Source organism: Anguilla rostrata, chromosome 10 (assembly GCF_018555375.3).
Source record: "Anguilla rostrata isolate EN2019 chromosome 10, ASM1855537v3, whole genome shotgun sequence".
Classification (NCBI taxonomy): domain Eukaryota; kingdom Metazoa; phylum Chordata; class Actinopteri; order Anguilliformes; family Anguillidae; genus Anguilla; species Anguilla rostrata.
In genome coordinates, this window is record NC_057942.1 from 44,027,330 (window position 1) to 44,039,870 (window position 12,541).

General features: G+C 48.5%; 2 protein-coding genes across 9 annotated transcripts in view; one reads left to right on the plus strand and one right to left on the minus strand.

Annotated features, from left to right (window-relative positions):
- Positions 1-292: 292 nt before the first annotated feature.
- Positions 293-9,881, minus strand: LOC135264512 (low-density lipoprotein receptor-related protein 8-like). Its single transcript, XM_064353231.1, has 20 exons — positions 9,726-9,881; positions 8,996-9,172; positions 8,225-8,440; positions 7,656-7,885; positions 7,129-7,258; positions 6,685-6,878; positions 6,409-6,595; positions 5,872-6,084; positions 5,466-5,649; positions 5,041-5,242; positions 4,588-4,752; positions 3,968-4,174; positions 3,730-3,783; positions 3,104-3,617; positions 2,609-2,731; positions 2,110-2,217; positions 1,514-1,750; positions 865-1,249; positions 515-620; positions 293-374 (listed from the first exon to the last, which is right to left on the minus strand). Exons 1-20 carry the CDS (start codon positions 9,781-9,783, stop codon positions 357-359), a joined length of 3,708 nt encoding a protein of 1,235 aa, XP_064209301.1. The 5' UTR covers positions 9,784-9,881; the 3' UTR covers positions 293-356.
- The window catches only part of smad2 (SMAD family member 2), a 28,708-nt gene continuing 25,223 nt past the window's right edge, over positions 9,057-12,541 (plus strand). For 3 of the 8 annotated variants that reach the window (XM_064297375.1, XM_064297381.1, XM_064297382.1), the window contains exon 1: positions 11,590-12,112. The gene's annotated coding sequence lies outside the window, so the exon portion shown is untranslated. Of the gene's footprint in view, positions 9,195-11,242; positions 11,267-11,404; positions 12,113-12,541 lie in introns of those variants that run through there. The other 5 variants (XM_064297379.1, XM_064297380.1, XM_064297377.1 and 2 more) reach the window with 5 other exon arrangements.

A 12,541-nucleotide genomic window follows, 5' to 3' on the forward strand; every position in this document is an offset into this window, starting at 1 on the left:
TTGATACACATGGCATCAATTTCTTACTACTAAACTGTTAATGGGACATTTGGGACCAATATTTTAGTTCGAAGCAGCCTCAGAAATTATGAAATAACACCGAAGTTCTAACAGTCCCCCCCACCCGGCAAACATTTTTGCTGAGGATCTATAAAGGACAGGGACTAGCAATGAGCCATGGCTCCTAAATCAATGCAATAAACGGACTCATTTCTTAGGCCGACTCATCCAAGATCCAGCTCAAACTGGAGATCTGATGCTCAACCATGAGTTCACAGAAAAACCAGATCGGTTATGCAAAAATCTGATTTATTTAATACAAAGGGTGCACACTTCAGGTGATGCAGAACTTCGGTCTACAGGGGAGGTAATTCCTGTGAATAAGGAATATACGTAGTTAAAATATGTCCTGCTACATTGCATTCAATAACTTGCCTGACAGGGCTATGGTCTGCATATTAACTGAATGGATACTCCTTTACGATTCTGAAGTGCACGTATCAGACAGCACTACCTCTGTGGGGTCACATGTGTCCTTTTTGCCGTTCTGGTTGGACGACGCCTCCGTCCGTTTCTCCATGTCCATCAAGCTGGTCTCCTTGGCAGCGGTTCTTGCCCTCCTGTAGACAAGACTCAAATGAGCATGTGCAAGAACAACGGCAAGATACGCCAATGTAAATTACGGTTTACAATGCGAGGCTCAAAACAGATGCTGGAACTTGACCAAGACGCAGCTGCTTTCAACATCTATGTGACTGCCTGCTAGCCTCAGGGTCATTAGCAGCTGCAGGCTGTAAGCAATTTGCACACTGACCACAACGACAGCACGTCATTGGACAACGGAAAATTAACAGCTGCGGGTACCTCTGAGTCATCCTCCTCTTCCTCACACCCAGCACGACGCCGACCACGATGACGGCGGCGACCAGCGCGATGGCGCCGTAGGCGAGGGGGGTGCGGAGCGCGGCGAAGGCGAAGACGCCGTCCTGGCAGAACTCTCCACTGAACCCCGCCTCACACTCGCAGACGGCCTCGCCGTTCTGGCTCACGCACCCGCCACGCCCGTTACACAGCCGCTCCCCGCACGGCTGTGCGTCCAGGCTCTCCACCGGGACACGCCCGTCCTCTGGGGGGGACGTGGGCCTGGCTGGGACCGGCGTGGCCAGGACGGGCGTGGCCCCGGATACGGACACGGGGGGGAGCGTACCGTCCTGGGGATCGGCAGGTGTCTTCACTGAGCTGTTTAAACCTGCAGAAAACCACAGGAAATCTGTCTGAAATGAGTCTGGTTTTCTTCTGTGCCAATTAAAGCCAACAGTCTTTTCAGACAAATCGTATATCAGTAATAACCGTTAAAATTAAAGCTGGCTAATCAACTAAATGCGCTCCACTACATGCTGGACTAGCTCAGAATTGATTATTAATACAATACGATTATCAATTCTACAATTTATAACTAACTGTAAATTGTCCAGTCAGTCACAGCATCGCCGTGGGGTGGGGGGAGGCTCACCTGACTCACAGTCCTCATCTGATTGGTCCGCGCAGTCGGGGTGGCCGTCACAGACTTTGGAGAGGGGGGTGCACGAGCGCCCGTCCCGGCAGGGTCTGGAGTCGGGGGGGCAGTCCGGCGCGCAGTCCGTGGTGTTGACGGGGCGATGGTCCTGAGCGCACCGGCAGGTTCGCCCCCCAGGGAAGGCCAGGCACAGGTGACTGCAGCCCCCGTTCTTGTGTGAGCAGCCATTGGATCCTGACATCAGTATGGGTGGGGTTGGGGGGGGAATTAAGGACTAAATTTTGAACATCACAAAGCCACCAAAGAAAACATAATCCAAAGCAAGACGAGTAAATTCAATTTTTCAGGGAAGGTCAAAAACAGTCATTTCACAAGGATCTTTGGATCACTGAAACAATAGCTGATGACTACCCTCCTTAATTTTTTGCGCACAGCTTCTCCTCTAGGCATCTTAAGCGGCTTGAAAAAACATGTAGGCGGCCTGCCCTAGGCATTTAAATGGTAAACACTGAAATCAATGTGTTTAGAAGACAAAGAGAGCATCACAGTTAAACGGTGTGGGGTTGACACCACAGGTGTGAAATGAGTCTGACCTTTCTGACTGCCCTTGCCATAAGCCTTCAAACTGACCACTTCCGTCTTCACCTCGAACCACAGCGTTTTGGACTTCAGGCCGTCCCCGAACCAAACCTTGCTCGTGTCTGCAGAGATCAGGCCAAGAAACCTTCAGTCACGATCTGATAAACGCAGGTGAGCAGAGTTCAGAATTCACAGCTTAGTGTCCAGACTAAAATCTGAATCACACAAAAATATGCATTGCCTAAACATTCAAATATAGTCCTGGGGAGCTGGGATCAATCAGGTTTACACCTAATTTAAATCACCGTCTGTACAAAGTAGGCAGTCCAATAATGAGCCAACTTTAATCAATTTGCATATCTGAAGACCAAATGCTGCATAATTTAAAAATGGCAGAACGGGAGCAATTGGTCTTCAGGTTAAAGTCACAGCACCATCTCCTGGCGTAAGAGGCTCATTGCGCAGGGATGTGGGTTACAGCGAGTGGATATTCATGTTTTAGTCCGACAGAACCGTTGCGTGTGGCCCAGAAGAGCATCCCGTCTCCGTAAGCGAACGCCTGAATGGACCCGCCCCCAGTCTGACGCTCCCGGTATCCAGAACCATCGAGTCGGATCGAAGCGATGACCCCAGCATCTGCAAAATCAACCCACACAAGATGACTGAATTCAGGAATGCAAATTTGCAGTAATTTTGTACAACCTTGATTTAAAAAAAATGTGTAAGATTTTACTTTCCAATTCAGATATGTATATGATTTAAAGCATTTTGGTTGTGGTCCTGACTGGACAATATAAATGTCTGGTCTGAATAACTGATTTAAATTTGACCACTAGTTTGTAAGGAATTCCATCATCTATCTCCACTTAACCCGCTTGGTTCCAACAGCATCACTCTCACCCTCCTCAACTGCGTGTTAAAGCTGCCGTATGGTGCCCAATCTGGCAACCCTACTCAGAGTGTAGAGTGTTAGTGCAGAACAGGGTGAAGACTCCTCCTCTTCCTCACCGATATCGGCCCAGTAGAGCTGGGCTCCGTCGTCAGAGAAGGAGAGCGAGGTGGGCGTGGCAGCCCTCTTCCAGAGCAGGGTGCGGTTTCGCCCGTCCATGAAGGCACACTCCAGCCGGGCGGGGTCCGGGTGGTCTGGCCGGCCCAGGTCCACGAAGCAGAGCCAGCCGGAGGGGGGGTGCAGGGCCAGGGAGGCGGGGGATTGCACCCCCTTGTGGAGCAGCGTGGCGCTGCGCCTCCCCCCGGGGGCGGTGACCCGTATGTGCGGGCGCTCGCTGCCGCTCCAGTACACGTTGAGCGTGACCCAGTCCAGCGCCAGCGCCGCCACCGTGTCGCCCTCCAGCTGCACGGCCACGCCCTGCGGCTCCAGCGCCACGCCCTGCGGCCCCAGCGCCACGCCCAGCCCGTACAGCCCGATGGCGCCCTGCCCCGCGTCCGCCAGGTACAGCCGCGTCGCACCGCAGTCAGGGCCGCGCTCTAACATGACAGCGACCGCCGGTGCTCGCCACTGCAGCTGCACCCCACGCACCCGCAGGTAATCTGCAACACTTTCCCCACAAATACCCCACGCACCCGCGGTAGATTGTCCAGTGCCGCAGGTGTTAACACATTACCCCCCACAATACCACGCCCCGCCCGGATCTGCAACCTTCTACCCCACGCACCCCCCGCAGGTAGATCTGCAACACATTTACCCCCCCACAAAATTACCCCCCACGCACCCCCCGCAGGTAGATCTGCAACACATTTACCCCCCCACAAAATTACCCCATCACACACTTACCCCCCACTTACCCCCCCCCGCAGGTAGATCTGCAGTGCATTAACACACATTTGCACCGTACCAGTGCTGAAAGGGTGTACCTGTGTGACTGCAGTGGGGGACAGCAGGAGCAGGAAGGACTCATCCTCAGGAGCAGGAGCAGCGCAGGTGGTCCCGTCGGCAGCCAGCAGGAGGCCGGACGGGCAGTGGCACACGCCCCTCGGACCTGGGGCCAGCAGGCACAGGTGAGAGCAGGCCGGTTCGGCACACGGGTCGCCCCTGTTCGGCTGCAGCAGCTCGTGGATCACCTGGGCAGGAAGAAGGGGTCCAAAGTCAGAGTCCTGGTTTCGGACTGGCCAGGTAACCATTCCAATAACTTGAACAAGATCTTTCTATCAGGGATGTGTGAGAACGCACGTGCGCAATAGAGGCCCTGCATTTGATGAGCTGCAGATGCTGAAAATACAGGGAAAATGCAATGCTCAAAAATGAGCATTAAACAGGCCTTTTTCCCAAAAGCTAAGCTACACAAAGAATTGGTAGCTCTGTAGACTCCTACATGGTACTTAGCATAGAAGCCAAGCTCAAATATTTTCTTGTACAAAGAAAATAATTTTCAATACTCAATTGATATCCCCACAACCCTAGCGGTACCAGTACAAACAAAGCTAACTTGATCACATGACCATCCAAACCAAAATAAAAGCCAAAAGGGCCTTACCTTAAGCCCAAAAGGTTGCCCAAGCCGTTTGAGCAGAACTTCCCTGTCCTTCCCAGAGTCCTTGTGAGCACTCTGTATGGTTCTTCTCTTGGTGTCGGACCAGTAAATCCTATCATTGAAAACCATGACAGAAAAGGGGCTGGACATCTCCATCAACTGGATGATCTGGTGGAGGGAGGGGAGAGAAGCTGTGACCATGTGGGTTTCCCTCTCATTTTTGTCACAGGCTTACTCATTCTTGTTCATTGCCATTGCCAGAGTTTCAGATTGGCATAATTTGGTGAAAATGGTTGTTCCATGGATCACAGAATCTTGTCCGAACCAATCACAGTGGGCGGATTCTAAAATATTTCCACCATGATGATCATTTTCATTCTTTGCCCATCCACAAATGTCTGCTTCCCAGGTAGTATTAGGATTCCTTATCCACCCACCCCTTCCTCTCCTCCGTACCTTGATGTCTCCTCCGTCGAACGTGGCGGACCCGATGCACTTGAGCTTCTCGTCGGTCCAGTAGACTCGGTCTGCCAGAGGGTCCACAGAGAGGCTGGCCGGCCAGCTAAGGCTCCGGCTGACCACCACCTCCCGGCCCGACCCGTCCATTCCCGCTCGCTCTATCTGGGGCTCGCTCCCGATTTCAGACCAGAACATCAGCCTGCCGCGCGACACGCCACAAAATGGAAGATCAGCGTGTCCCAAAAAATACAGTTAAACTATAACAATCTACCATTATCAAACCAATAATTAAAGTTTAGTCACTTCAAATCACCTAGAATTTTAAAATGACATTTAACATTGCAGTAAAATGCCACAACTGAGCACCATGTGCATCGTAACACAGATAAGGTCCTTTGCCCCTGCTTGGGGTAACTGCTTACCCTTTCTGTGGCAGTAGCACCAGAGAGTGAGGCTGCTCCAGATCCTCATCCAGAACCACAGTGAAGCTCCAAGCATCGGTGGCAGTGGTGTTGAGTCCAGTGGCAAGGATCTGACCCCCAACACCATCGGTCCAGTACAGGTTCCTTCCCACCCAGTCCACTGCAATGCAGTCCAGTTTGACGCCTAGAGAGGTGGAGACCATTCAGCTGAATTCATCAGTACAGAACAGGCTCTTACAAATCCACGCAATACAAATCGGGTAAAAAGCAGTAGCGCTGACCATTTATCTGTTCAGAGTACTGGACTTAATTTAATCTAGTCTGAAGTCTGTTTTACTGCCATGGCAACCTACCATTAACCTCTCTGCCCTCCCAACCTCTCGCTTTGACCTTTGACCCTGCTGACCTTTGATCATGGTGCCCATGTGCCTCTGGTCGAGCGAGATCCACTTGATGCTGTCTGCGTCTCGGCTGACCCAGAAGACGGTCCGCTCTCTCCAGTCGTAGTCCAGGGAGAGGACGGCGCCTTTGCCCGAAGCGAAGAGGACGTCCAGGGTGGCGTTGCGGAGGCTGAAGAGCAGGAGCTCGTGCTGCACGGCTGCCAGCAGCGCCGGCTCTCCTGCTGAGGGAGCGGGGAATGCTCACCTGGAGAATTTACCACTGCAACAGCCTTATGAAATATCTCCAGGTTTATGACTATCAAGTTAAGGAATTTAAATAGAAGTGTCTTAAAATGACGTGGGTGTTTTTTGTTTTGTTTTAAGTTATTAATTACCACCATATGATGACCAATACAGGTCCTGATATTTGGTTGTTCAAAGAAAGCTTGCCATTGGCTGAGAACTCAATTCCCAGCTCATGCTTCAAAAGAGCCTAAGCAGGCAGCCTTCTTCCCAAACTTTAGGACATTAGACTTCCTGTACCTTATTTATCCTCTCTATACCTGTGATCTTGCAGCTACGGGCATCGGGTTCCAGCAGGTAACCAGGGTGACAGCTGCACTCGTAGGACCCCTGGGTGTTGAGGCAGGTGTGGCTGCACGCCCGTGGAAGAGTCTCCTCACACTCGTTAACGTCCACACAGGACACGGCGTCCGTCTGCAGCCTGAATCCCGCCATGCAGGCACATCTCTGGGGGAAGAAACGGTAAAAATGGACTGGTGCTCAAATCCTTTAAAACTGAAAATGTAATTTTACATTTTACCCCCCAGATTACCCACCATGCCTTGGGGCACGCGGTAGCAGTTTTGGGCGCAGCGGGGTGCGTCTGGGCCGGAGCAGTTGCTGCTGGCGCAGGCCCCCCCCTCGTCCGAGCCGTCGGGGCAGTTTGAGGTCCCGTCACACACCAGGCTAGGGTCCAGGCATTCTCCTGTGCCACACTGGAACTGGTGAGAGGGACACTTCACCCCCGGGCCTGCACACAGAACACCACTCAGCTGGGAACGGCCCAGTGACAGATGGGGAAGGGGGGGCGGCTGCGCTGGGGAGGGTAAACTTGGACAACATGATCAAATTCCTTACTCTGACCAGATCCATCCTAATGCGTGTATATTTGGAACATTCTACAGTAAGAGCGTAGAGCAGAAGGAATGCAGAAGCTGGTTATGATGGAGATAATATGCCTGAGCTTGATTATGTTTTTAGCAAGAGGCCCTTCGGCTCACATCCGGTTTCATCGCTGTCATCCTTGCAGTCCTTCACACCATCACACCTCCAGGACGTCGGGACACACTCGGTCTGAGAGGCACAGGACCACTGGAACTCTCCACACTTTATCTGGGCCACCTTACAGTCCTGAAACACAAATGGTGCACTTCAGGAATGATTTCAAATAATCCCCCAGAAAACCACTTCGCTGTACGAGTTACATCATTTTTATAAATCAGAACTCTTATAAGCTAACGGCACGCTGCAGTGAAGTACTCTTGTGCAGTTTTGTAGAACTGAAAAACTGTAGTTGGACAGTTTTCAGGAAGCCAGTGCAGACAGTACTGAAGGCAGCAGTTTACCCATGCAGTCAGGGGCGCAGGAGAGATTTCTGAAGTGGGGGGGGGACCAAACTGTGAGCAAAAGAACGGTCTCAACTTTTAAGCTTATACAACTACCCCGATCCGGGGGGACGGATAGGAGTCTCTATGAAACTGATTCTCAGAAAGCTGCCAGACTGAATCATATGGGCCGTTCTACTGGCCTTCTCGTCGGTGCCGTCCCTGCAGTCGTCCTCCCCGTCGCAGATCCACTCGTCCAGCAGGCACTCGCCGCTGCGGGGGCACCGGCGCTGGGTGGGGCAGTCCGAGGCCCTGCCACAGCCCTTCTCGTCCGAGCGATCCGGGCAGTCCGCGTGCCCGTCACACTGCACGTGCTCAGACAGGCACTGGCCGCTGCCGCAGCGGAACTCTCCGCTGCCGCAGGCCTCGTCCGCTGGAGGGGGAGAAACACGCTAACTACGCAAACCGCTAACTACGCAAACCGGAAACCCGCGCAAGATCGCCATCACATCAGTGCATGGAGCTCTACAGAGCATCACTCTTACAGTCTCACACACTGCAGTCCACACACCGTTTCCACTTGCTGCTTCGTAAATGGAATTCCAATGGGTATAATACAGCAAAAATGACCCCATTTAAAACCACGGGGCCTCGGTAGGGAAAGCTACCAAGGTTTAATAAACTCTATACGTAATCTGGGCCCTTTATAGCAGCACAGCTGAGCCCAAATCTCTGCACTCTGGTTTAATATGGCAGTGGTGTGGGAACTCACCACAACTTGCCTCGTCAGTGCCGTCCAGACAGTCCCGTTCGCCGTCGCAGAGGAAGGATTCCGGGACGCAGCGCGTCTTGTTGTCGCAGCGAAGCGCGCAGGTCGGCGTGGGCTTCCAACAGTCCGTCTCGTCGGAGCGGTCCTGACACTGAGCCACTCCGTCGCACACCTCCGTCTTATCAATGCACTTCTTCCCATGAGCGCACTGAAACTGCTCTGAAGGGGCACCGCATCATGCAACACGTTTTTACAAGATGCCTTTTTAAACCCTTCAGTATGCCAGCGTGTGAAGCCGCCATAAAGAGGATTTAACCTTCAAGCCGGAAAAGGGTCAAAGCCTATACATTAAGTGAAAACTGCAAAGGCAGTTTTATTTAAGCAAATAACATATCTGCAGAAATGCTATGATCAGATCTCAAATACTTCGGAGAGAAATGCTTAGGGGGATACATTGTGCTCCAAGATATTTCCAATTTTACCTGTTTTAGGCAAATCATCTTGACACATACAAGTTAAAATTCAAACCTTAAAATCCTTAACATTGAAATACAATATGCACCATTTTGTTTTTGACACGTGCCAGGAGTGTGTTCCGGCTATATATGGACTCATTCGTTCAAATTCGAAGAGCCAATAGCCTACCTTAATATTATCACAGCTTGTCGCATCTCTACTGTATCGTTGGGGCTTTAATGAACAGATGATGGCAAACATAATGCCACCGTGTAAAAACCTAACTTTCTTTCCATTGGTTTCGTTTGAGAAACTCGCCTGTTTCGCATCCTACTGAGCAGTCTTCCTCGTCAGATCCATCCTTGCAGTCTTCTTCTCCGTCGCAGAGATTTCGGATGAGGACGCACTCACTGCCATCCTTGCATAGTTGAAAGCCAATGGTGCACCTCCGAGGCGCTGGTGTGTCCGCTTCCGCAGCTTCAGCCCCGTCTAAATCTGCGGACAGATTGGAGAACAGGTTTGTTTCTTCCTATTAGAAACCAAACCAAACAATAATAAACAAAGAACCGGCCCTTGACACCGTTACAAATGTTTACTTGGTAGGCTCTTAAATTGAAAGCGAAAGCGTTACAATGTCTTAATGCCAATTTCCAAGTTTTTACGGCATTTTATTCTCGATGTTAACATGAACACTTTTAGGAATCACCCTATCCAAAACAAAAAAATTTGGATACTTGTCTGTAGTCCTCAATAGCCAATATCAAGATATGTTACCGTTTGTTCGGTCAGTCTGAGCGGATTCTTATACTCTTGATTTTACATTGGCCTGTACACCAAACTAGATAGGGTAGCCTAAATAACTACAACCTAAAAATACGACCTATAACTGTGATTGGCGTAATGACTGTGTCCAATTAATTCTCAATTTTGACCACTTGTGCATTACATGACCTTGTATTGTTTTTGGGCTAAGCAGTGATTTCCTATAGCTACCGATTATTGTAATTCCATTTGGGGGGAAAGACCATCTTGCCGAACGGTGCCCCACCTGATAAACCTCCGGAGTTGCTTAAGGCTATCAGACATAATATTACCAATAAGTCCATGACCGCCGATAAAGTTGTGTCAAACAGACCCAAGGCCAAAGCAACGCATTTTATAAGCTTACCACGTGGTACAATTAAAGAAGCATTTACGCGATTAATTGATTTACGATGTGTGGTGTTATACTCAAGCTAGGACTAGGGGGCGTTGTTTTCCTCATCGAATGTTTCAGTGTCCAAACGTGGCAACTCAGCGCTCGATCAAACTGATTTCTTGTGCAGAAGAAAACCACAAATATGTCGAAGACCTGGTTTTATTTCAGTATAGTAAGTGAAAACCTCCTGTTTTCAACCTAAAATATAAAATTCGTTTCAAACAAAAGCTGACCACAGAACCAGGTTGCAAAGTCTCAACTGTGGTTGGCAAACTAAACGTAAATGTGTGGTTTGATAACAGTATATGCGTTCTTCTGGCAAGCCTTCCAAATAGCTTGTTGGGATGGAGGTGGTGTGTAATTGTAGTTTTGTAGACTTGGTAACCCCAACATGCAACCAACTTCTGCATTTCTCCATCTGTGATCCTTTTTTCGACTCTTGAGCCACCCTTCTCACGTGCTTAATCATTTCTGTTAATAAGTAATTCAGTCATTGACACGTTTTCTTTTTGAGTTTTTCCCCTCACCCAAGCAACATAGCCTATTTTAAAAAAATGTTTTCTCATTTTTGTGTTTACAGTTAGTTGCAGTTTACTTATCCTATAATGTAGACTGAGAAAAACAACAGCCTGTGAAGGATGTCAAGATGAAAAAATTTACAAAATTATCGTCATGATGGAAAAATAATACTGTAGGCTAGTGCCTACTCGTGTTTAGAGCCTAATTCAGGCCATAAGAGAGTATAGCCATCTCAACCAGCACGTCCAACATGCATTTCTCCTTGTCCAGAAAATAAGAACAAGGAAACCACGCGTTTGCTCTAGGCCTAGTAGAATCTTAGATCTTGCTTCGGTGTGAAAACATATTCGGAATCAGCTAGGCTAAGTGTTCGCCGGTAGGCTATATTCAATGTTAAAAACACGATGTCCCCCAATCACAATGGCGGATGTTACGGCCGCTGGACGACATAGCAGGGGCTAGTTGCAGATCTACTGATTCACAGACGGCTGTCTGTCGATCAAGAGCTTGTACAGATCAGTGAATAGCGTAAAAAAAACAAACCCCGAAGCACAACCTATTCGTTCATGGGAAATGTAGTCCAGTAACCAAGCTGAAATAAGAGCTTTAGCCTTTTCTTTGCGAATTTTAGCATTGCATGATATTGCGTGGCCTGTGTAAAATGTATACAATAAAACATATGGCAAATAGACACGATAAAATATTAATTTTCTATTTTTAACTAGCTTAATTTGTTTGTCAAGTGTAGGCTATGGAAAAATCCGTTCTAGGAATTTCGCTTTAGTACGAGTCACGTGTAAAGTGACGAAAGCAGTTCGGTTCTCTATTTACCTCATTGCTTAGCGGAGCTGCATAAACTGCTGCAGTGTGCGGTAAATATTTTGAAATAATTCAATTAAAAAAACGGGACATCTACCCCACCCCGAAATTAACCGAATCTAAGACGAGCTCATAGATAAGTAATGCCTTTGTCCGGTCGTTAAGTCTACTGAGACTATTGACAAATCAGACCTCCAGTCCGCGTGTATGACAAAAAGATTGCTTGCGCACGAAACGGCACGATTGACATTAAATATTGCCAACTCAATACGGGAATATCGTTTTGCTCTGGGGATTGAATTACCGTCTGTATCCAATCAGAAGTAAGAAGGCGGGACTAATCACAGGAAAGTGTCGCGTCTGAGCATAGGTTGGTTGGTGTGTGCGAGGCCATTCGTCTGAAAGTGTATCAGGGCGACTCGGCGAAAGAAAAAAATAATCTCTTTCAAATTAATTCATAAATCTTGCAGAAAGAAACCAGGCCATTTCTTTCTAGTGAGCCTACGGTCCTTTATCGTCTTCGCGCGGTGTTTTGCTGTGTAAGGGGAACATATGCTTGTGGGGAGAAGAAGGGCGGGTTTGATGCATTTTACTACAATTTCGGGTTTTATCTATCATCTTTGCTAAAATTTGAAATAAAAAGCAAGGTAGCTTAGAGCTGGTCGATCATATCACTAGTTCTTACCGGGGCATACTCTTGTTCGGTGCTGTGTTGTTGAATCATGGGGGTGGCTATGTATTTTTGTCCTGGGTGTATTGTTTCATTGTAGCTTCAGAAGTATCAGCAATAAGATTGTGGTACTACATCGGCAGAATCAGATGAAACAAAAGGAATTTGATAAACTCAAACACACAGTACCATAGCTTGTTTCTCGGCGTACTTTTCCCGGTCATTTGAGGTGAGTATTGGATTTTCTTTTTCTTTTTCTTTATCTAGCCTAACGTGTATTTTTTTCAGTCGGCTATTTGTGTGCGTGTGTAGGCTATAATGCTCTTCAGGAACGGCCTGGCCTATTTTGTATACATGGCAAGATTCTTTGCCAACGACATTATGATTACGGGCTTCACTTAATAGTAACATTCACATATGCATTTTTATATATGCTAGCGAATTGCCGTGGTTATTTACGTTTGTAATATATTTCAAATTGCTCTGAAAAGAAGCTAGGCTATAGGCTATGCTTTGTTGGGTTAGTATGGCTGTAGGAATACTTAAATGACGGTAACGGTTACGTAACGGCAATTGTTGCTGACAGTAAAGATGAGGAAATGAATAGGCCTAACTCAATAGATAACGTTAAGAACATACAATTATATCATTTTAATTG